Source organism: Pseudophryne corroboree, chromosome 4, assembly GCF_028390025.1.
Source record: "Pseudophryne corroboree isolate aPseCor3 chromosome 4, aPseCor3.hap2, whole genome shotgun sequence".
Classification (NCBI taxonomy): Eukaryota; Metazoa; Chordata; class Amphibia; order Anura; family Myobatrachidae; genus Pseudophryne; species Pseudophryne corroboree.
Window position 1 is genome coordinate 742,487,328 of NC_086447.1, and position 26,107 is coordinate 742,513,434.

The following is a 26,107-nucleotide window of genomic DNA, read 5'->3' on the forward strand; positions in this document are numbered from 1 at the left end:
TAACATGTGCAGAGAGAGTTAGATTTGGGTGGGGTGTGTTCAAACTGTAATCTAAATTGCAGTGTAAAAATGAAGCAGCCAGTATTTACCCTGCACAGAAACAAATTAACCCACCCAAATCTAACTCTCTATGCACATGTTACATCTGCCCCCCCTGCAGCGCAACATGGTTTTGCCCAATTGCTAACTTTTTTTGGTTTGCTAACAACTCTAAATAACCCCCTTAATTCTTTGTGAGGGTGGGTGTTAAGTGAGCTGTCTTTCAGACTGTGATGACCCAATATTACTGTACTACTATTACTGTACTGGTTAATGATCAATAGATCAAGCTTGTGTTTTACTAGTACTTGTACTGGCCTATTCTTTAGCACAGCCCTCTTTTTAAGATTAGCACAGTCAACCTTGATAAGCCTGTCTGTAAGCAAAGAGCAATGGGATCAGTACGAGATCCCGGCGGTCGGGATCCCAGCGGTCAGGAGACAGACGCCGGGATCCCGACGGTGAGCGCAGCGTGTCCCATCACTGGCTCACTGTGCTAGCTGTAATTCGGTCGCCACAGGTTTCTATTCCTCTCTGGGTAGTGGCATGGACCACCACCCAAGTGGGGTAAACAGCCGGCATTCAGGACTCCGACCGCTGGTATTTCAGCTCTCCTTCTGCTTCTATTACCTGGTGACATATCACCAAATCCAGACCCCATCCATATGTCCCACTCACATACAGTAGTACAGCTGATTCACAATGGAATAAAGGCCATTACTCACTGCTTAGTCTTCTAGATCTCTCTACAGGTTGAGTATCCCATATCCAAATATTCCGAAATACAGACTTTTTTGAGTGAGAGTGAGATAGTGAAACTTTTGTTTTTTTGATGGCTCAATGTACACACACTTTGTTTAATACACAAAGTTATCAAAAATATTGTATTAAATGACCTTCAGGCTGTGTGTATAAGGTGTATATGAAACATAAATGAATTGTGTGAATGTAGACACACTTTGTTTAATGCACAAAGTTATAAAAAATATTGGCTAAAATGACCTTCAGGCTGTGTGTATAAGGTGTATATGAAACATAAATGCATTCTGTGCTTAGATTTAGGTCCCATCACCATGATATCTCTTTATGGTATGCAATTATTCCAAAATACAGAAAAATCCCATATCCAAAATACCTCTGGTCCCAAGCATTTTGGATAAGGGAGACTAAACCCTGCGCAATCTACAATTTTTCTAATTTCTAATTCCCCACTGTGGCCTCGTTACAATCTATTCATAAAAGAGAGAGGTGCTGTATGTATTGCTCAGCTAGTGTTGGGTCAGCCACATGCACAGAGTTACAAAGTAATCTTTGGAATTATTATTATTATAGTTCCACTTTAAGAAAAACAATAATCTGCATATACAAGACTGTTACAGGCTTATTTCTACCATTCACACTGATTAAAGAATCATTTATGGAGTAGATTACTTATTGTATTTGGTATTACACACTATTTATCAAATCTTCTAGGATATTATTTTACTGGAGATGGAGCATACCGGTCAAAGGAAGGTTATTATCAGATAACAGGAAGAATGGATGATGTGATAAACATCAGTGGGCACCGGCTTGGCACTGCTGAGATTGAAGATGCTTTGGTATGTATAACGTCATAATTTTAATTAAATTGTGTCTGTATAGGAAAATAATTGTTCTATACATCTGCTACAGTATCCAAACTTATGTATAAAGCAGATGAACAGGCAACACATTATATTCCTTATCCCTGACAATGGGATGCATGCAAAGCTGGGAAGACTTCTCCTCCCTGCAGGCATACATCACCAATCAGGGGCAAATGCAGGATTTGTAATTCACAGGTGTCTGGGAGAGGCGTAGCCAAAATGACAACTGCAAATCACGGTATTACGCGGTGTGCGCCGCTGCCAGCATCGCTAGACTGATGGTGAAGCAGAGAAAAACATTGCAGACATGCAAGAGAATTGCTAAATAGTGGCGCAACTAAAATCATTTTTGCAGTGAAAAAGCAGCAGTACAAATTTTTTGTTAGTGTGGGGTGTATGTAAATATAACCTCTAGTTAACATTTGCTAATAATTACTATGCGAGATCTCACAGCTGTAAACCAGTGCAAATTATTACAGAACGTGGATAGTAAAAATTACAAAGATAGATATAGATATATATATATATATATATATATATATATATACACACAGGTTGAGTATCCCATATCCAAATATTCCGAAATACGGACTTTTTTGAGTGAGAGTGAAATAGTGAAACCTTTGTTTTTTGATGGCTCCATGTACACACACTTTGTTTAATACACAAAGTTATTAAAAATATTGTATTAAATGACCTTCAGGCTGTGTGTATAAGGTGTATATGAAACATAAATGATTTGTGTGAATGTAGACACACTTTGTTTAATGCACAAAGTTATTAAAAATATTGGCTAAAATGACCTTCAGGCTGGGTGTATAAGGTGTATATGGAACATAAATGCATTATGTGCTTAGATTTAGGTCCCATCACCATGATAACTCATTATGGTATGCAATTATTCCAAAATACGGAAAAATCTGATATCCAAAATATCTCTGGTCCCAAGTATTTTGGATAAGGGATACTCAACCTGTATATATATATATCTTTTTAACACCAAGGGACATTTGAATTAGGTGCAAGCTAGGACCTGCAAACCGTTTTCATGGCAAATTAGCACCACAAATTTTATTTTAATTCAATTCCGAATTTTCAATTCATATTCCCAGCAAATGCTTGTTTTTTTGTGCATGGTACTGCATGGGAGCACACACTTGGTATGAACCCAGTGACACATTATATGATAATTTAACTGTTTCTTTCTACTGCTTAAAAACATTTTATATACTGCACTTATTCTTATACAGTGGAACTAGTCTTGGGCTGTTATGGCACTATGGTATTTTTGTTTTTTAAAAGGTGCATACGCATAGTGCCAAAATCTGTGCAACATGCTCATGGTCCTCAGAGACCGTGCTTTTTATCTGCTGATCATTGGAAGTCCCTTAGGTGGCAGAGATCTTCATTACTCCATATGTCACAGGGCTAGGTGAGATCCCTCATCCCTGAGTTCTTTTCACGCCACACTAAAGGTGTCAATACACTAGTACGATTTTGCCCGATTTCATCCGATTCCGACGTTTCGGGCTGATAAATCGGATGAAAACGGGCAAATCGCATGTGCTTTACCTCTGATCCGATCCGATGCGCGGTCCCATGAGCATTGGATCAGAGCCCCTAGATCGGAAGTACTGCACTATAGATATGTCTGATCCCGCAGGCATGGCTGGGTTCGCATACGATACAAAGTATGCAAAAGGATGTGTCGTATGCAATCCTGCTGCCGGGCAGTTCAAAGGAAATCTTATGCGACTTCTCCCTCAGAGAAGTTGCATAAGTGTATGGGCACCTTTAGAGGGAAGTTTCAAAATGTTTAGTGAGAAGAGAGCCCAACATGCCTTTAAAGCCTTGAATATGCGGTCACTTGTAGCTCAATAATGATATCCATTCTTGAGCACAGGTGACTTTATTAGTACCTCTGTCAATTTGTTTTAACCACCTGGATTCAAGCATGAATTTCCTTAAAACCTGAACTGTAATGGAGAAGTTTATACTAGTATTCACTGAGGTGGCACAGTTCCCACACAACACGTCATCATCTACAACACAGGTTCTCAAACTCGGTCCTCAGGACCCCACACGGTGCATGTTTTGCAGGTCTCCTCACAGAATCACAAGTGACATAATTAACTCCACCTGTGGACCTTTAAAAATGTGTCAGTGATTAATGAATACACCTGTGCACCTGCTGGGTTACCTGCAAAACATGCACTGTGTGGGGTCCTGAGGACCGAGTTTGAGAACCACTGATCTACAAGCTAAGGGTGCCATGAATAGCTCCAGTGGTTTCTGCCGGAAGTCATGGGAGGAAGTGGGATTTAGAGGAAGATAAATCGTATAGCATTTCTCCATACAGCGGTCTCTGCAGATTTAAGCATATTGCAATTCATTTTGTTTAGTGTGCAGTCTTGGGCTCTACATGCGGATTACAGCAGATCACACATGGGAAAATATATCCATGTGAATGAGCCTTTAGTATGATCCCACAGCCAGACCTTAGTTATTACCTCTCCAGAAATCTAATACATGTACTTAATATATGATATATGAATGTATAAAATAACCCAAAACAAAACACGGCATGCTGTATACAGAACATGACCATGTACCTACTATAAAACTGTTTGGTGGATTTCTCAATCTCTTTTGCAGGATGAACATCCTGATGTACCAGAAACAGCTGTCATTGGTTTTCCACATGATCTCAAAGGAGAAGGTAAGATTCCTGGGGTACTATACTTGTTATTGGTGTATTAGACAATACATTAGGCAGGTTATTATTCCTAGATGGACTTGAGTACATAAGATGATTATTATACATGGGCAGTTATCAGTGTTGCTGTACTAGGGAACAATTAGCGGTTGGGACAAGAAGATGCATGGCTTTGTGAGTGATGATTATCGGAATACTGCTATGTTCTGTGGCGTTCTATAGTCTATTATCTCAGTCTGTTTACCAAATAAATGCTGTTTTAATGTGATTAACTATGAAGTTATAAATGCAATATTGTTTTATTTTCCGTCGCTGCATAAATGCAATTAGCAGAGTGCTTTTTATTTAATTTGTAGAAACTACATATGTAAAGGAACAACTAATGTACAGCAAAGTTTATAACTCACTTTAAAGGGTGTATTTATTATAGGAGATGAGTCCTAAATCTCCCTACATCTAGTGATAGAAGCCTATGTAAGAAGGATTACAGCAGAAACAAATGGTTTATTCATTGAAATAATTTTTTGGGGAAAACAATGAAAAGTTATTTTTTTCATTATCTGTTTATATCTTTTAAAATTAATCTTTTTTTTTTTCTTTTTTCGTAAATGAAAGTGGAATTAGATGCCCAAGCCCATGCTTCAGGGCACTGCACCAGCGTGTACATTTGCTTCCACACTAGCCTGGTGAAGCAATAAGTTCTGCATTACCAATGCCTTTCAGCATCACCAGGAGTCCGAGCATGGCTCAGCTGTGCTAGTGATGTTTTATTGGGTATCTGGATGGTAGATTGAGTAAGAAGGTAGACAATCGACATCAGATGGTCGGCAGTGAATATGTTGGCAGGGTTTAAACGTCACCAGGGACAAATGGCCCCAAACAGACAGCCAGTGTCATTTAGAACTATCTTCAACGTAAAGAAGAACAAGGAGTCTTGATAGTGATGATATAGCCCCCAACAGGGCCAGGTGGAAGGGGGGGGGGGGGGGGCATATTAGATTGTGCATACATTACAACATTACTCATTTCAGGAGGGACAAAATGCTCTCTACCTGAACTTTCCTCTTAATAAATGATTGGCATCACCTGTGCTGAACTATTTAATTGGTAAGAGTAAGTCTCGAGCTACTCAGAAACTGCACAATCTTTTTTTGTAGCAATGCTACGATCCTTTCGTTCGCACTTCTGCTAAGCAAAGGTACACTCCCAGAGGGAGGCGGCCTAGCGTTTGCACTGCTGCTAAAAGCAGCTAGCGAGCGAACAACTAGGAATGAGGGCCGTGGTACCATAGTTAATGAGGTTGAATAGAGGCAAAATGCCCATCGAGTTCAACCTGTATTCTGAGTCAAGTTGTGCACCTTATAATGCACCTGCTGAAGTATTGGTTTAGTACCAATTAACAACTATGATTCTTACCACTCCCAGATAGTTATTGTCAATATCTTAAATGCTATAGCCTTGGATACTTTTTTTAGTTAGAAACTTGTCCAGTCCGTTTTTAAATGCATTTACAGAATCCGCCATTATTACCTTCCCCGGCAGGGAGTTCCAAATCTTTATTGCCCTTACTGTGAAGAACCCTTTCCTATGTTGTGTATGGAATTTTCTCTCCTCTAGCCTCAGCAAGTGCCCACGTGTCCTATACAGAGTTCTTTTGATAAACAAATCCCATGCTAACTCCTTGTAATGACCCTTTACATATTTGAAGATATTAATAATGTCTTCTCTTAGACGCCTCTTTTCTAGTTTATACATATTTAATCTAGTAAACCTTTCCTCGTACTCCAGTGCCTCTAACCCTTTTATCAATTCAGCAGCTCGCCTTTGAACTCTTTCGAGTTCCCCTATATCTTTTTTATAATATGTTGCCCAAAATTGAGCACAATATTACAAGTGCGAACGTACCAATGATTTGTACAGCGGCAGGATTACATCCTCGTCCCTTGTCTTAATGCGTCGTTTTATGCATGCAAGCACCTTATTTGCCTTCTTTGCAGCATTCTGACATTGTGTACTGTTATTAAGTCTATTATCTATAATCACCCCCAAATCTTTTTCTGCTACTGTTACCTCTATATTTTCCCCATTTAATGTGTAGGATGCAAGTTTGTTTTTTTTTTATCCCAAAATGCATAATTTAGCATTTTTCTATATTGAAACTCATTCTCCATTAAGACGCCCAGTTTCAAGTTTAAACAAGTCATTCTGTAGAGACGCCACATCGATTTCCGAATTAATTACCTTACACAGTTTAGTATCATCTGCAAAGAATGATACTGTGCTTTCCAGGCCAATTCCTAGATCGTTAATAAATATATTGAACAATAGCGGGCCGAGTATGGACACTTGTGGTATTCCGCTAACTACTGGTACCCAGCTGGAGGTAGTACCATTCCTACCATTTCTGATCTGACTGAATTATAGAAAATCATGTATAGGGGTATTGCTAGCTTTGACCTATTCCTCTGAACACTACTGTACCAAATTATGGCTCCTCGATCCTGTCACATACCAATCCTCACTGCCAGGTCTCACCCCCAAATTCCAAATCACCCACAAACACTCAGAACCCAGCCAACCTTATCCCTATCTCCCCTGTCCCTCCCTTCCTTTCTCCTGTGCACTCTGGAATGCTAGATCAATCTGCAACAAGCTGCCAACTATCCACAACCTCTTCATCTCCCACTCTTTTAACCTTCTCGCCATCACTGAAACCTGGCTCTCCTCCTCTGACACCACCTCCCCTGCTGCCCTCTCCTACAGAGGCCTCTCCTTCACCCACACAGTCAGACCTGATGGTCGCCAGGGTGGAGGCGTGGGCATCCTTCTCTCCCCTAACTGCACCTTTCGTGTCATCCCACCTGAGCCCTCCCTCACCTTCTCCACCTTCGAGGTCCACACTATCCGCCTCTTCTACCCCATTCACCTCCTTGTGGCAGTGATCTACCGCCCCCCTGGCCACTGTTCACCTTTCCTTGACAAATTTGCTGCCTGGCTTCCCCACTTTCTCTCCTCCGACCTACCCTCTGCCATCCTCGGTGACTTTAACATCCCTATTGACATCACTAATGCTGCTTCCACTAATCTTCTCGCCCTTTCCACCTCCTTTGGACTTTCTCAATGGACCTCCACCCTTACTCACAATCTCGGCCACTCCCTCGACCTTGTCTTCATGTGATCTCTCTGATTTCTCAAACTCTTCCTTCCTTCTCTCTGACCACCATCTAATTTCTTTCACCCTCTCATCCTCCTTCCTCCTCTCCACGCCCAGACCCACCACCACCAGACGCAATCTCGGGTCTCTCAACCCGCACTTTCATGTCCTCCCTCGAGACTTTCCTATCTCCTCTTTCCACTATAATTTGTCCCAACCAGGCAGCCTCCTTCTATAACTCTTCCCTAACCGCTGCTCTCGACTCTGTAGCCCCCCTCTCCTCTGTCCCCCTCCGCCGCTCCAAACCCCAACCCTGGCACACCAAACGACCACGTTTTTTACAAAAATGCTCACGCTCCGCTGAACGCTCCAGGAGGAAATCTCACTCTCTGCCGGACTTCCTCCATTTCAAGTTTATCCTCTCCTCCTACAGCTCTGCTCTTTCCCTCGCCAAGCAATCCTTTTTCCAAGCACTCATCTCTTCTCAGTCCTCCTGTCCACGCCGTCTCTTTGAAACTTTCAACACTCTCCTTCGCCCCTCTCCTCCTCCCCTCCCATCCTCCCTCACTGCCGCTGACTTTGCCTCCTTCTTCATCTCCAAAATTGAGGACATCCAACACGACATCTCCCGCCGTCACCCCTCTGCTACCCCCCTGCCCCCTTTATCCCTCCCCTCCATCTATCCCACCCTGTCCTCCTTCTGTCCCACTTCAGAAAAGGAAGTCCACTCCCTCATTTTATCCCCCCCCCCCTCCACCTGCCCCCTGGACCCTTTTCCCTCCCGTCTTCTCCGCTCCCTTTCCCCCACTGCCTGCTCCCACCTTGCTCACCCCTTTAACCTGTCCCTCTCTATCGCCATCTTCCCCTCGCCATTCAAACATGCTCTGGTCTCACCTATTCTCAAAAAACCCAACCTCGACCCCTCATCACCCACTAACTACCGCCCCATCTCTCTTCTCCCTTTCGCCTCCAAATTACTTGAACGACTAGTCTACAGCCGTCTCACAAGCTACCTCTCTGACAACTCCATCCTCGATCCACTACAATCTGGTTTCGCCCACTCCACTCAACTGAGACTGCCCTAGTGAAAGTCACCAATGACCTGCTTTCGGCCAAATCCAGGGGCCACTTCTCTCTGCTCATCCTTCTGGACCTCTCTGCTGCCTTTGACACCGTAGATCATCCTCTCCTCCTCCGCACACTGCAAAACGCTGGCCTCTCTAGCACTGTCCTTGACTGGTTTTCTTCTTACCTCCCTAACCGCGGCTTCTCTGTGTCTGCCTCCAGCACCACCTCACACCCTTCCATCCTTCCTGTTGGTGTCCCTCAGGGTTCTGTCCTTGGACCCCTTCTGTTCTCCCTGTACACCTCTTCCCTGGGTGCGATCATTAACTCATTTGGCCTTCAATACCACCTCTATGCTGATGACACACAACTCTACCTCTCCTCTCCTGATCTTTCCCCCTCTGTCCTCTCAGGTTTCAAGCTTCCTCTCCCCAATCTCCTCCTGGATGTCTGAACGCTCTCTAAAGCTCAACATGGACAAAACTAAACTCATCATCTTCCCTCCATCCAGAGCAACACCCCGACCAATATCTCCATGATTGTTGACAACACTACCATCTCCCCCGTTCCCCAACTCCGCTGCTTGTGCATCACTCTTGACTCCTCCCTCGCCTTTGCAACCCACATCCAAGCTCTGGCACAATCCTGTCATTTCCAGCTACGCAACATTGCTCGTATCAGGCCATATCTCTCCCAGAGTGCAACTAAACTCATCATCCACTCACTGGTCATCTCACGACTTGACTACTGCAATGTTCTCCTCACTGGCCTCGCTTGCTCCCATCAAAAGTTCAGGATTTTGCCCGTGCTGCACCCCTTCAGTGGAACGCACTCCCCCGCTCCATTAGACTCTCCCCAACCTTGCAAAGCTTCAAACGGGCACTAAAAACCTACCTATTCATCAAAGCATACCCTCCCGATGCAGAACACAGTGCTGAAGCCGCGCCTCCACCCCTCTGCCTCATGCCCTGAACATCTCAGCTTTGCTTGCATACTGCCATCAGGCTACCTCCCACATGCCTGCACCTCTTGTCATCTGTCTGTCCCCCCTCCCCACTAGATTGTTAGCTCTTCAGAGCAGGGCCCTCTTTCCTCTTGTTATCTAAGCCCTCGTCTCTACACATTTCACTCGCAGCTCTCCCCTACTCAACGACCATCTTTATCCTGCTAGTAAAGGCTCATCTCCATATATGGCCACCAGCCTCTAGCAGTACGATGATCACTCCATCAATACTTACATCTTAGCTGTATTATGTCTTGAGAACATGTGGTGCTCTGTTACCTGTACTCTATTTCTGTTATTTATTTACTGTAATGCTATGTTTTGTCTCCCTGTACTGTCCTTTGTACGGCGCTGCGAAACACATGTGGCGCCTTATAAATAAAATGTAATAATAATAATAATGCCCTCACTTGTGATCTCAACCCACAGGGACTCCACGTTATCCCCAATTTCCTCATAAATAACCTCTTTTAAGTTTGGTTTTAGAGATGGTTTAACATAGAGACATACCCCTCCTCCCCTTTTGGTGGCCCTATCCCTCCTGAAAAGAGAATATCCCTCTAAATTTGCAACCCAGTCGTGAGAGTCGTCCCATCATGTTTCCGTAATACCTATAATATCATACTGATACTTTGATGCAAGCCATTCCAATTCCCCCATTTTACCTGAAAGGCTTCTTGCGTTCGCAAGCATACATTTTAGCTTAATATTTCCCTTCCTCGTTTATTTTAATGGTATTGTATCTTTATTTAAAAGTGCCTTTCTAGAATTACTCTTACCGACTATTGCTCTCTTCCCTCCCTTTCCACCCCCATCATACTTAATACAGCCTTCCTCACTACTATTTCTGTTTGTCCTAATAAGTCTTTCCAAACCGCCCCTGATGTAAGTATTTTCTCTTGTGCAATGGACATTATTTTCTATATGCCGTACTGCTGAACCATAGTCGTCAATATGTAATAAATGTGGAATACCTTGGATTATTCCTGTGTCAGTAATTCCAGTGTAATTCCTGGGTCAATACCCATGTAAATATCCTTGCCCTTGCCAGCTGATCTTTACCTCCCCCCTTCTCCACCCCCATTTTCTCTTACGTCCTAGAGGATGCTGGGGACTCCGTGAGGACCATGGGGATAGACGGGCTCCGCAGGAGACATGGGCACCAAGAAAGAACTTTATGTATGGGTGTGCACTGGCTCCTCCCTCTATGCCCCTCCACCAGACCTCAGTTTATTACTGTGCCCAGAGGAGACTGGGTGCATTACAGGGAGCTCTCCTGAGTTTCCTGAAAAGAGAGTATTTTGTTAGGTTTTTTTATTTTCAGGGAGCCTGCTGGCAACAGACTCCCTGCTTCGAGGGACTGAGGGGAGAGAAACAGACCTACTTTAATGATAGGCTCTGTTTCTTAGGCTACTGGACACCATTAGCTCCAGAGGGAACGGAACGCAGGTCTCACCCTCGCAGTTTGTCCCAGAGCCGCGCCGCCATCCTCCTCGCAGAGCCGGTAGATTGAAGCCGGGTGAGTATGTGAAGAAAGAAAACTTCAGAGGCGGCAGAAGACTTCAGATCTTCATAGAGGTAACGCACAGCGGTAATGCTGTGCGCCATTGCTCCCACACAGCACACACACACGGCAGTCACTGTAAGGGTGCAGGGCGCAAGGGGGGCGCCCTGGGCAGCAAAAAGGACCTCCAAATCTGGCTTAAATAGTAATATACAGGCTAGGCACTGTATATATGAGACCCCCGCCCGTTTTTTGAAATTTTTCAGCGGGACCGAAGCCCGCCGCTGAGGGGGCGGAGCTTGTTCCTCAGCACTCACCAGCGCCATTTTCTCCACAGCACACCGCTGAGAGGAAGCTCCCCGGATTCTCCCCTGCTTACCACGGTGAAAGAGGGTTTTTAAGAAGGGGGGGGGGGGGCACATAATTTGGCGCAAAATAGATGATAACAGCGCTATCTGTGTAAACATATTGTGTTTTTTCCTGGGTCATTAGCGCTGGGTTTGTGCTGGCATACTCTCTCTCTGTCTCTCCAAAGGGCATTGTGGGGGAACTGTCTTCAGATAAGAGGATTCCCTGAGTGTATGGTGTGTCGGTACGCATGTGTCGGCATGTCTGAGGTAGAAGGCTCTCCTAGGGAGGAGGTGGAGCAAATGAGTGTGGTGTCTCCATCGGCAACACCGACACCTGCCTGGTTGGAATTGCACAAAAGGTTGGACAAAGCTGAGTCCAGGGAACATGCAGGGAGTCAAGCCCTGCCTACCCCTATGTCGCAGGGACCTTCGGGGTCTCAAAAGCGCCCACTATCCCAAATAGTAGACACTAATACCAACACGGATTCTGACTCCAGTGTCGACTACGATGATGCAAAGTTACAACCAAAATTGGCTAAAAGTATTCAATATATGATTATTGCAATAAAATATGTTTTGCATATCACAGAGGAACCCCCTGTCCCTGACACGAGGGTACACATGTATAAGGAAAAGAAACCTGAGGTAACCTTTCCCCCTTCTCATGAGCTGAACGAGTTATTTGAAAAGGCTTGGGAATCTCCAGACAAGAAACTGCAGATTCCCAAAAGGATTCTTATGGCGCATCCTTTCCCGACTAAGGACAGGATACGGTGGGAATCCTCCCCAAGGTTAGATAAAGCGTTGACACGCTTATCCAAAAAGGTAGCACTGCCATCCCAAGATACGGCTACCCTCAGGGATCCTGCTGATCGCAAGCAGGAGGCTACCTTAAAGTCCATTTACACACATTCTGGTACCTTACTCAGACCGGCGATAGCGTCGGCTTGGGTTTGTAGCACTGTAGCAGCGTGGACAAATACCTTATCGGCGGAAATTAATACCCTGGATAAGGATACTATTTTATTGACCCTGGGTCATATTAAAGATGCTGTCTTGTATATGAGGGATGCTCAAAGAGACATTGGCCTACTGGGTTCTAGAGTCAACGCTATGTCGATTTCTGCTAGACGAGTCCTATGGACCCGGCAATGGACGGGTGATGCCGACTCAACAAGGCATATGGAGGTTTTACCTTACAGGGGTGAGGAATTGTTTGGGGAAGGTCTCTCGGACCTGGTCTCCACAGCTACGGCAGGTAAATCAAATTTCTTGTCTTATATTCCCTCACAGCCTAAGAAAGCGCCACATTATCAAATGCAGTCCTTTCGGTCAAATAGAAACAAGAGAGTACGAGGATCGTCCTTTCTTGCCAGAGGTAAGGGCAGAGGGAAAAAGCTGCCAACCACAGCTAGTTCCCAGGAGCAGAAGTCCTCCCCGCCTCTACAAAATCCACTGCATGACGCTGGGGCTCCGCTGAGGGAGTCCGCCCCAGTGGGGGAACGTCTTCGAATTTTCAGCCACATCTGGGTTCACTCACAGGTGGATCCCTGGGCAATGGAAATTGTTTCCCAGGATTACAAGCTGGAATTCGAAGAGGTGCCTCCTCGCCGGTTTTTCAAATCGGCCCTACCAGCTTCTCCCCCAGAAAGGGAGATAGTTTTAAATGCAATTCACAAATTGTGTCTTCAACAGGTGGTGGTCAAAGTTCCCCTGCTTCAACAAGGGAGGGGGTATTACTCAACCCTGTTTGTAGTCCCGATACCGGACGGTTCGGTCAGACCCATTTTAAATTTAAAATCCTTGAACCTATACTTGAAAAGGTTCAAGTTCAAGATGGAATCGCTGAGAGCGGTCATCGCCAGCCTAGAAGGGGGGGGGGGGGATTTTATGGTATCCCTGGACATAAAGGATGCATACCTTCATGTTCCCATATATCCACCTCATCAGGCGTACCTGAGATTTGCGGTACAGGATTGTCATTACCAATTTCAGACGTTGCCGTTTGGGCTTTCCACGGCCCCGAGGATTTTCACCAAGGTAATGGCGGAAATGATGGTGCTCCTGCGCAAGCAGGGTGTCACAATTATCCCGTACTTGGACGATCTCCTCATAAAAGCGAGATCACGAGAGCAGTTGTTGAACAGCGTGTCACTTTCACTGAAGGTGTTACAGCAACACGGCTGGATTCTCAATATCCCGAAGTCACAGTGGGTTCCTACGACTCGTTTGACCTTCTTAGGCATGATTCTGGATACGGACCAGAAAAGGGTTTATCTTCCGATAGAAAAGGCCCAGGAACTCATGACTCTGGTCAGGGACCTACTGAAGCCAAAACAGGTGTCAGTGCATCACTGCACTCGAGTCCTGGGAAAGATGGTGGCATCTTACGTGGCCATTCCCTTCGGCAGGTTCCATGCGAGGACCTTCCAATGGGACCTACTGAACAAGTGGTCCGGGTCAAATCTACAGATTCATCAGTTGATCACCCTGTCCCCAGGGCCAGGGTGTCTCTCCTGTTGTGGCTGCAGAGTGCTCATCTTCTAGAGTGTCGCAGGTTCGCCATTCAGGACTGGATTCTGGTAACCACGGACGCGAGCCTCCGAGGTTGGGGAGCATTCACACAGGGAAGAAACTTCCAAGGTCTTTGGTCAAGTCAAGAAACTTGTCTTCACATCAACGTCCTGGAGCTGAGGGCCATATACAACGCCCTTCGTCAAGCAGAGACTTTGCTTCGCAACCTACCGGTTCTGATCCAGTTAGACAACATCACCACAGTGGCTCATGTAAACCTCCAAGGCGGCACAAGGAGCAGAGTGGCAATGGCGGAAGCCACCAGGATTCTTCGCTGGGCGGAAAATCATGTAGGCTCACTGTCAGCAGTGTTCATTCTGGGAGTGGACAACTGGTGAAGCAGACTTCCTCAGCAGACACGATCTACATCCAGGAGAGTGGGGACTTCATCAGGAAGTCTTCGCACAGATTGCAAGTCAGTGGGGACTGCCCCCTCCCGCCTCAACAAAAAACTACAGAGGTATTGCGCCAGGTCAAGAGACCCTCAGGCGGTGGCAGTGGACGCCCTAGTGACACCATGGGTGTTCCATTCGGTCTATGTGTTTCCTCCTCTTCCTCTCATCCCCAAGGTGTTGAGAATAATAAGAAAAAGAGGAGTACAGACAATTCTCATTGTTCCAGATTGGCTGCGAAGGGCCTGGTATCCGGATCTGCAGGAAATGCTCACAGAAGATCCGTGGCCTCTTCCTCTAAGACAGGACCTGTTACAACAGGGGCCCTTTCTGTTCCAAGACTTACCGCTGCTGCGTTTGACGACATGGCGGTTGAACGCTGGATCCTAGCGGAAAAGGGAATTCCGGATGAGGTCATTACTACTCTGATAAAGGCTAGGAAGGACGTGATAGCTAAACATTATCACCGTATATGGCGGAAGTATGTTTCTTGGTATGAGGCCAGGAATGCTCCTACGGAAGAATTCCATCTGGGCCGTTTCCTTCACTTCCTACAAACTGGAGTGAATTTGGGCCTAAAATTAGGCTCCGTTAAGGTTCAGATTTCGGCCCTATCCATTTTCTTTCAGAAGGAATTGGCTTCTCTCCCAGAAGTACAGACTTTTGTGAAGGGAGTGCTGCATATCCAGCCTCCTTTTGTACCTCCGGTGGCGCCTTGGGACCTTAACGTGGTGTTGAGTTTCCTTAAGTCGCACTGGTTTGAACCACTTAAAACGGTGGATTTAAAATACCTCACTTGGAAAGTGGTCATGTTGTTAGCCTTGGCTTCGGCTAGGCGAGTGTCGGAATTGGCGGCTTTGTCTCATAAAAGCCCCTATCTAGTTTTCCATATGGATAGAGCGGAATTGCGGACCCGTCCTCAATTCTTGCCTAAGGTGGTTTCATCTTTTCATATGAACCAACCTATTGTGGTGCCTGTGGCTACGCAAGACTTGGAGGATTCCGAGTCCCTTGATGTGGTCAGGGCTTTGAAAATTTACGTGGCCAGAACGGCTAGGGTCAGGAAAACAGAAGCACTGTTTGTCCTGTATGCAGCCAACAAGGTTGGCGCTCCTGCTTCCAAGCAGACTATTGCTCGCTGGATCTGTAACACGATTCAGCAGGCTCATTCTACGGCTGGATTGCCGTTACCAAAATCGGTTAAGGCCCATTCCACTAGGAAGGTGGGCTCTTCTTGGGCGGCTGCCCGAGGGGTCTCGGCATTACAACTGTGCCCAGCTGCTACTTGGTCGGGTTCAAACACCTTTGCAAAGTTCTACAAGTTTGATACCCTGGCTGAGGAGTTCCTCCTGTTTGCTCAGTCGGTGCTGCAGAGTCATCCGCACTCTCCCGCCCGTTTGGGAGCTTTGGTATAATCCCCATGGTCCTTACGGAGTCCCCAGCATCCTCTAGGACGTAAGAGAAAATAAGATTTTAAACCTACCGGTAAATCTTTTTCTCCTAGTCCGTAGAGGATGCTGGGCGCCCGTCCCAAGTGCGGACTACTTCTGCAAGACTTGTATATAGTTTTTGCTTACATAAGGGTTATGTTACAGTTTTCCTCAGTCTCGGACTGATGCTGTGTTGTTTTCATACTGTTAACTGGTTCGTACATCCCAAGTTATACGGTGTGGATTGTGTGGGCTGGTATGAATCTTGCCCTTGGATTAACAAAAATCCTTTCCTCGTACTGTCCGTCTCCTCTGGGCACAGTTTCTCTAACTGAGGTCTGGAGGAGGGGCATAGAGGGAGGAGCCAGTGCACACCCATACCTAAAGTTCTTTCTTGGTGCCCATGTCTCCTGCGGAGCCCGTCTATCCCCATGGTCCTTACGGAGTCCCCAGCATCCTCTACGGACTAGGAGAAAAAGATTTACTGGTAGGTTTAAAATCTTATTTTGTTTGCTACCCCCATCTTTACTGTACTCACTGTTTGACCCATAGTTCCTAGCTAAACCCTCCCCCCAGGCTCCTACTTTAATAGCTCCTCCAACGTTCTAACCATCCTGCCCCCCAGCACGGCAGCCCCCTCCTCATTCAGGTGCAATCCATCGCGACAAAAAAGATGGCGCCTGACTGAGAAGTCCATCCAGTGTTCCAAGAACACAAACCCCTCCTTCCTACACCAGTCTCTAAGCCACATATTTACCTCCCTGGTAATATTTCAGAGAATATTACCCTAGATGTCCTTGCCCTTAAGTTTCTGGCCTAATTCCCTATAGTCTTTATTAAGGACATCTCACGTACCAGTAACTTTGTCGTTGGTGCCGACGTGCACCAAGACTGCCGGGTCGTTTCCAGCCCCACCCAACAATCTATCTACCCGGTCCGCGATGTGCCGTACCCGAGCACCCTGGAGACAACAGACTGTACGGCGATCATGGTCCTGGTAGTAGATTGCCCTGTCTGTCCTCCTGATAATAGAATCCCCTACCACCACAATCTGACTATGTACCTCACTATCTTTTTTCCCATCTGTACCGGAGGGACCGCTCCTCTGGTTGCTAGAGGGAACAGTCTCCTCCGGCTCCGTCATTTCCTCACTGCCATCCTCACAGTCTTCGTCCAGTCGGGCGAATTTGTTGGGGTTTAGCAGATCGGAGATGTCCCCCCTCCCCCTCTTCTTCTTCCTTCTAACCGTGACCCAGCTGCCTACCTGATCGTACTCGTCTACCAGTGTTCCCCCCTGCAACTCCTCCACCGTTCTGTCTAAACTTTGCTCGAGATTGTGAATCGCTCTCAGTCACGTAACGGTCTGCTATAGATCAGTTACCTGGGCTTCCAGGGCAGCCGGATGTATTCACACTCGGACTGTTGTTCCAGGTGAGCATACATAATGCACGACACACACCGAATGAGATTCTCAATCGCGGCACCACCCATTTTTAATAAGTGCTAAGTACCTTCAGAAAAAAATAAAAAAAATAAGTCAGTACCTTCTCTAAAAAAAAAAAAAAAACTTGGCAAGGAATTCCAGGTAGAGAGCATTTTGTCCCTCCTAAAATTTAAATATATAGATTTAAACTAATAGTTTAATAATGCCATCAGGTCTTGCTCTAGACCCTGATTAGATAACAGGTTAAAGAGGGAAAAGGGCCCTAATTTGCACACCTTAATTAGGTAGTGAGGTGCTTCTCTGCTTGAGACTTAGTAAAGTGTACAGAGGGAAAAGGTAGCAGGTGCACTATCTCACACTAGCTCAACCTGTAGTAACCAGAGGCACTTAGCATATTCCTGGCCAGGGCTATGAGCTTACCCACCGCATCAAGGTAGCCTCTCATTGGGTAAGTCCCCAACACTAACTATAGGGGTTCAGGTCTCCCCAGAGCCACCCAGCCAGACAACCCCAGGGCATCGCAGGAGTGATAAAAAATATAGGGTTAAAGAGGTAGGAGCAGCTGTTGCTGCATGTGTGAATAATGTGAGGAGTAAAGGAAAATTATGTGAAGGTGTTACATATATATAAAACAGACTATAAGTGCCATGGAGTGATGAAATAGTGTTAAATTGCGATGCCCCAGGGACACCCAGCCACGGCAGGCACAGGGAGCCCCGCACCCCAGAGAATTTCCCCCATTATGGACTGCCATATTAAACAAAATGTAGGAGTCTTACCTCAGTGTGCTCATTCCAAATGTAAAGGCTAGAGTGTTGGACTATTTAAAATCAGAGGGGTGGGTGGGGCAGGGTGCTAAATTAGGGTGAAGGTGTCTCCTACCTTCAAAAATGTATGAATACATCAGTTACAGAGGGAAAAGGGCCCTAATTTGCACACCTTAATTAGGTAGTGAGGTGCTTCTCTGCTTGAGACTTAGTAAAGTGTACAGAGGGAAAAGGTAGCAGGTGCACTATCTCACACTAATATGGCAGTCCATAATGGGGGAAATTCTCTGGGGTGCGGGGCTCCCTGTGCCTGCCGTGGCTGGATGTCCCTGGGGCACCGCAATTTAACACTATTTCATCACTCCATGGCACTTATAGTCTGTTTTATATATATATGTAACACCTTCACATAATTTTCCTTTACTCCTCACATTATTCACACATGCAGCAACAGCTGCTCCTACCTCTTTAACCCTATATTTTTATCACTCCTGCGATGCCCTGGGGTTGTCTGGCTGGGTGGCTCTGGGGTGTCCTGCCCCCCAGACCTGAACCCCTATAGTTAGTGTTAGGGACTTACCCAATGAGAGGCTACCTTGATGCGGTGGGTTAGCTCATAGCCCTGGCCAGGAATATGCTAAGTGCCTCTGGTTACTACAGGTTGAGCTAGTGTGAGATAGTGCACCTGCTACCTTTTCCCTCTGTACACTAGATAACAGGTTACACAGGACTCAAGACACCCAGGCAGGCAGGAGGAGATCAGGGATCCCTGTGTCATTTACAGCTCTCTTCACCCTCCTATCCTGCTCGCATTGTGGCTGCCTGGTTCTGCTGCTGCATAAGAGGGAAAGCTATTGATATCAGTGTCCTCTGGCAGGGCAGCCCCATGACAAAGGGGAGCCCGGGCTACATTATGCCCTGCGTGCCCTCTTCCCCCTTCCCATTCTAGTTATGGCTGCACCTAATTGAAAGACAACTATTTTATAACCTTTTTCTGCAGCGGGGTATGCTGGTATTCCACAGGGAATAACATCGGGTGTAGAGTTGGATCTTGAGATGAGGCACCAACAGGCTAAAGCTTTGACTGTTCCCAGGATGCATTGCACCACCTCCTCTGTAACCCCGCCTCCAGACACTGGAGCTCAATTTGTAAGTTGGTGCCTGCAGAGCTGGCAGCTAACAAGTGGGGCTGCGCTAGGCAGCCCTGAAAACAGCTTTTTAAGAAGACTTCAAGGGCCGCAGCACTGTTTGTCATTCTGACATTCTCTGCAGTGGCCATCTCTTCCCCCAGCAGCGCTGCATACTCCCGCGGCCGGGTGCTTGCAGCGGAGGCGGACCGGTCATCAGGCACACCACCGCTGATGCTCTCCAGGATCGCGCAGCTGCACATCAGGTTGGACGTAAGAGGGTCCCCCAGGTGGGACCCGCCGGTAATCGATACGGTCGCAGTCCCAGGAGACGGGCCGCACCGCTAACATGGACACTGTAATGCACAGGGACCACACTGTATCCAACAGGGCAAGGGAGCACAGGTCGGATTTACTAAAATCCGTTTGGTATAGGCTCCACAGTACCCGTTGGTGAGGACCAGCATAGGGGATAAAGCGCTGACCTGTAGCCCCTCCCCCAGCTCCGGGCGCCATCTACTGCTGGTGTTCCCGCCCTGGAGCTGCAGTTCACTCTCCCTCACTCCCTGACAGAGATTTTGGCGCCATCTTCATTACTAGCTGGGCTGATCTCCGTGACTGCAGGGCTCTGTCTCCTCTGTAAAGCTGCCTGCCTCATCAGCGCTGTGCATTTACAGGCACTTAAGTATTCTACATGTCATTTTAGACAGTGTTAGTTAAGAACAAGTTTACTTTTATCTGAATATTTAGTACAAGTATTCTGTGAAATACATCCAGTATCTACTGTGCATTGTTATATCTGTACCTATACATATTTATATATAGTATTACTAGTCCAGTGCAGTTTTATTGTTTATATGTAATAACTTCTACATTGTACACGTGACTGAGGGGTTCACTACGATATGCCGGCGGTCGGGCTCCCGGCGACCAGCATACCGGCGCCGGGAGCCCGACCGCCGGCTTACCGACAGTGTGGCGAGCGCAAATGAGCCCCTTGCGGGCTCGCTGCGCTCGCCGCGCTACGCGCGCCACACTATTTTATTCTCCCTCCAGGGGGGTCGTGGACCCCCACGAGGGAGAATAAGTGTCGGTATGCCGGCTGTCGGGCTCCCGGCGCCAGTATGCTGGTCGCCGGGAGCCCGATCGCCGGCATACTGAAGACCACCCGTGACTGAGTGTGCCTGTAGCTGTTGTGTGGGATCCCACTCTCCTGTATCACATATTGCTATCACTATATTCTGTACCCTGAGGGGCTAGGTTCGTCAGGGTCCCATATATAGTGTTACACAGAATATACATTTTGGTATTTTTTCTGTGTTTTTCAGTCACCTCATACCGCTTAAATCCTCTGTTTTGTGTCCTATGTTTACTGTCACATAACACAGCACAGAGGGTTATTTTCAGGTATTGTGTTTGTCTGGCTATATTGTACTGTTACGCCCTAAGGCTACATTCCTTATAATGTCTGCCACACAGACGGGAAATCCGCGGACGCTTCTGCATCCTGCAATACTGACGCCATGGATTTACCTGAGTGAGAAGTTTTAGCTGCTAGTTCAGGTGCTGAGTGCCATACACCCAGTCAACCTGCAGCACCTGTGGCCAATCAGGACCCACCTTGGGCAGCGTTCTCAAGTATGCTGACTACACTTGTGACACATCTTACGCCCCCTGTGGGACCTCCTGTGCCATTGCAGCCACATATTGTCCCTGTAGTTAATCCGCCATGGGCGGATACTCTGTCTACCCAGTTACAACAATTAAATCAATCTTTGGTTATACAAAAATTTACCCCACGCCCCTCTGGGGCCAAGGGGTCATCTAAATGGGCCATTTCTTCCTCACAATCCACTAATATTTTGGGTAATTCTTCCGATGAGGATGGGGAATGTACTGATCCGTCAGACACTGATACAGTTGCTTCTGATGAGGAATCGACAACCCAGGTTGATGTTCCTTACCTAGTGGAGGCTATTAAACTAATTCTTCAAATAGATGATGACATTGAGCCTACTACTCCGTCTAAGAAACCTGATAAGTTCAAACGTTAGAAGGTTGCTAAAGTAGTCTTACCACATTCAGACCATTTAATTGACATACAAAAAAAATTTCTCAAATAAGCGCAGACACATACATATCCTATTAGTCCTTAATCCTTCTTCAATGGAGGAAAAGATGACACCACGGTTTAGCTAAAGAAACTTTCAGGCAATAATAGTTCCTTATAGTGCCCAAGCCGTTTTAGACGATGTCCACAAACTGGAGAAGATGATGGATCTCAAATAGAAAAAAAGATCATAGTGCAATAACGCCAAAGAATAAAATCCAAGTATTTATTCACACTATACACTCACAATAAATAAAACAAGTAACAGCATATAACCATAAAGATAGTAGACGTAATTCTTAGCCTGGGGACAATGCAGCTAACACGAAAGCCCTCTAAATGGAACAGATCCAGACTATTCCACAGAGAGGTACCATTTGCAGCTCACCCGACCAGTCCAACGTAACAGCTCACACAGGCTGTGGTACCTCTCTGTGGAATATTCCGGATCTGTTCCATTTAGAGGGCTTTCGTGTTAGCTGCATTGTCCCCAGACTAAGAATTACGTCTACCATCTTTATGGTTATATGCTGTTACTTGTTTTATTTATTGTGAGTGTATAGTGTGAATAAATACTTGGATTTTATTCTTTGGCGTTATTGCACTATGATCTTTTTTTCTATTTGAGATCCATCATCTTCTCCAGTTTGTGGACATCGTCTAAAATGGCTTGGGCACTATAAGGAACTATTATTGCCTGAAAGTTTCTTTAGCTAAACCGTGGTGTCATCTATTCCTCCATTGAAGAAGGATTAAGGACTAATAGGATATGTATGTGTCTGCGCTTATTTGAGAAAAAAAAATTGTACTCTATATATGCTATTGGGATTGTTGTGAAGAATCCCCTTTTTTCTCATAGCTGCACCACTGTTCTTTCTTTGCGCAATTAGGAAAATCATTAGTTTGTTCATTTAATTGACATACGTCAGGAATCCTGGTCGTCTCCAGGAAAGAAATTTCCCTGTCTAAAAAGATGCTAGCTCATTATCCTATCCCTGTGGAGTTGAGTAACAAGTGGGAAACTCTACCGCCGGTGGACTCTCATGTCGCCCATCTGGTGGTGTCATCATCTCTGCCTGTCACCACTGTCACCTCACTGAAGGAACCGACGGATAAGCGTGTGGAGGCATGCCTGAAGTCTATTTACTCCCTTACAGGTGCTGTACATAGACCCACTATGGCAGCCTCCTGGGCTGCGAAAGAAATTGAAGCATGGGTTCAGGCAATTGAGGATGAGCTGCCTCAGGACTTTTTCTGACACTGCCAGACAATATCTGTCGTATATTACCACAGCCTCCCACTATATTCAGGAGGCGGCCACTGATGCAGGTGTAATGGCGGCCAAGGCGTCTACTACGTCTATTCTGGCTCGTCTAATTATGTGGTTGAGGTCCTGGAAGGTGGACCTGGACTCCAAAAAGACCTTGGAGGTGCTCCCTTTTGTGGAGGATTTGAACAAGATTGCGTGTCTCCCAAATACTAATCCTTCTGCTCCGAAGGCTAAGAGTACTACCTTTCGTTCCTTTCGACCTCCGGGGAAGGCAAAGGGTCAAGCGTATCAGCGACAGGCTCGTGCTTCCAAACCCACTAAGCCTAAATCCAAACAATCCTAGGCGGGGCGGACCTCCCCCTGGGGAACCCCAGGGTGGGAGGCTGACTTCTGCAGTTCACCCAGGCCTGGTTAAAGACCACTTTGGACGACTGGGTGCGGGAGGTTGTCTCTCACGGCTACGCAATCTCTTTCAAGAGACGTCCCCCTCGCCAGTTTTGCACAACGGTTATCCCTGCGGATCCGTTAAAAGCGCAAGCTCTACACTTGGTTGTACAATCCCTCCTGGACACAGGAGTGGTAGTGCCGGTACCTCTGTCCCAGAAATGCAGGGGATACTATTCGACCCTGTTTCTAGTTCCGAAGCCAAATGGGTCCTACCGGCCTATACTCAACCTCAAATCATTGAACAAATTTGTGAGAGTGTACAAATTCCGTATCGAAACTCTGCGCTCTATTGTACTGGCCATGGAACCCGAAGACTATATGGTATCCCTGGACATACAGGATGCTTACCTGCATATTCCTATTGCCATGTCGCATCAGCAGTATCTGCGGTTTGCTATTGACAACCTACATTATCAATTCCAGGCTCAGCCTTTTGGATTGACCACGGCCCCTCGGGTATTCACCAAGGTAATGGCTGTGATGATGGCTCATCTCCGTCGTCAGGGAATCAGGATCCTGCCGTATCTGGACGACTTGCTGATCCTGGCGAACTCCCAAGAGGTTCTCCTCAGTCATCTGGAACGGACCGTCCACTTCCTACAAGCCCACGGGTGGCTTATCAACTGGAAAAAGTTCTCGCTGGTCCCTGCTCGGAGCATGGTGAACCTGGGGGCGCTGCTGGACACACACAGCCAGAAATTGTTTCGGTCTCCAGAGAAAGTCCTGAAACTTGAGGACAGGATCAGATACTTCCTCTCTCGCCCAAGAGTGTCGATACACTCTGCGATGCAAGTATTAGGCCTCGTGGTGTCGGCTTTCAACATGGTAAAGTACACTCAGTTTTATTCCCGCCCTCTGCAGAAGTTAATCCTTTACAAGTGGTTCGGCCTACTTCATCGGATCAGGTCTCAAATGATCTCCTTTACTCCGGAGGTTGAGCAGGGGCCGTCCCTTCTGGATCTCCAACTAGGTCCTCCTTACAACGGACGCCAGTCTGAAAGGTTGGGGAGCGGTGTTGGAACAACACTCTCTCCAGGGTCGGTGGACCAGGGAGGAATCTCTCCTCCCGATAAACATTCTGGAATTGCTGTAAAATAGGAAAAACGAGCGCTAATAATATAAAGTGAGTGGCACCTGTGAAAAAAAGGTATTAATTAGATATTTTAAAAACAACTTGTTTACAGTTCTTTTTTAGAGCATTTGGTTGGTAGTACCCGCTTTACCTCTCTCCTGCTGGACGCAGCGGTGAGAGCCGTGATTACCACACAGCCAGCCACGGACAGCCGCCTGAGAACATCTAGGCTGAGGAATCCCGTGGCAACTGGTAAGCTAGGGAGAGTTAGTTTTTGTAGTCCCCGCTCAAATCTGAGTATTACCAACCAAATGCTGTAAACAAGTTGTTTTTAAAATATCTAATTAATACCTTTTTTTCACAGGTGCCACTCACTTTATATTATTAGCGCTCGTTTTTTCTATTTCACTGTTATCAATTTAATCTGAGCAGCTTTTATTTTATCACAAGCGCAGAACACAATTATATTCCTATTCTGGAATTGCGGGCAGTGTTCAATTCGTTGACACTGGCCCTGCCTCTAGTACAGAACAGGCCTGTTTAAGTACAATCAGACAATGCCACCATGGTGTACATAAATCATCAAGGCGCACTCGAAGCCGCATGGCAATGCTGGAAGTATCAAAAATCCTCCGTTGGGCGGAACGCCATCTGCCAGCAATATTGGCAGTGTTCATCCCCGGAGTCCTCAACTGGGAAGCGGATTTCCTCAGTCGTCAGGACGTTCACGCCGGAGAGTGGAGTCTTCATCCGGAAGTCTTTCAACTCCTAGGGGACAAGTGGGGCCTACCAGATGTAGACCTGATGGCGTCTCGACACAATCACAAGGTTCCTGTCTTCGGATCAAGGAAAAGGGATCCTCAAGCAGCGTTCGTGGACGCACTGGCAATTCCATGGAGCTTTCGGCTGCCATACGTGTTCCCTCCAGTGTCACTCCTGCCAGGGTTCCAAGGAAGTAAGAAAGAGGAATACTACTTCTAGTCGCTCCAGAGTGGCCCAGATGGCATTGGTTCTCAGACCTGCAGGGTCTATCAATAGAGCGTCCTCTTCTACTTCCTCAATGCCCAAACCTCCTCTTTCAGGGCCCTTGTGTCTATCCGGACCTGGCTTTGACGGCGTGGCTCTTGAAGCTTCACTCCTGAAGACCAAGGGATTCTCAGAGGCGATTATTGAAATTATGTTGAAGGCCCGCAAGCCGGCTTCTGCACGGATTTATTACAGGGTCTGGAACTCTTACTTCACATGGTGTGCTGCTAAGAATTATGATGCCTATTCGTTCAGTACTTCTAGGCTTTTGGCTTTTCTGCAACAAGGATTTAGGCCTTGGTCTGGCCTCCCTCAAGGTTCATATATCTGCCTTGTCGGTGTGGTTTCAGATGAAAATTACGTCTATTCTGACGTTCATACTTTCACTCAGGGTGTTTAACGGATTCAGCATCCCTATGTCCCTCCTGTGGCTACATGGGATCTGTCTATTGTCTTAAATGCCCTACAAGAGTCTCCATTTGAATCTCTTGAGTCTGTGGATCTTAAATGTCTTACACTTAAGGTCGTGTTTTTACTGGGTACTGCACCTGCTAGGAGGGTGTCGGACTTAGGCGCCTTGTCCTGTCGTCCACCCTTTCTTATTTTCCACTGTGACCGGGCAGTTCTTCGTACTCGCCCTGGTTATCTACCTAAGGTGGTGTAATTTTTTCATCTTAACCAAGAGATTGTGGTTCTGGCCTTTATCTTTTCTGGTTTGTCCTCCAAAGAGCGGTCTTTGGATGTGGTACGGGCTCTTCGTATATTTATGTAGAGAGGACTGCCTCCCTCAGGAGGTCAGATACCCTTTTTGTACTGGTTTTCACAAGCATGGCTGGCCTGCGAATAAGCAAACCTTGGCCATATGGATTAGAATTGTTATTGCACAAGCTTATGCGCATGCTGGGCTCCCAGCTACTGCTGCTATTAAGGCCCATTCTACTCGGTCTGTTGGACCTTCTTGGGCGGCCTGTCGTGGCGCGTCTGCAGAA

At 46.5% G+C, this 26,107-nt stretch overlaps 1 protein-coding gene across 1 annotated transcript in view; it reads left to right on the forward strand.

Annotated features, from left to right (window-relative positions):
* Nucleotides 1-26,107, forward strand: part of ACSS1 (acyl-CoA synthetase short chain family member 1) — a 317,320-nt gene that overhangs the window by 266,402 nt on the left and 24,811 nt on the right. Inside the window, exons 11-12 of the mRNA XM_063918130.1 lie at nt 1,513-1,640; nt 4,323-4,386. Coding sequence (XP_063774200.1) covers nt 1,513-1,640; nt 4,323-4,386 — 192 coding nt within the window. The remainder of the gene's footprint in view (nt 1-1,512; nt 1,641-4,322; nt 4,387-26,107) is intronic.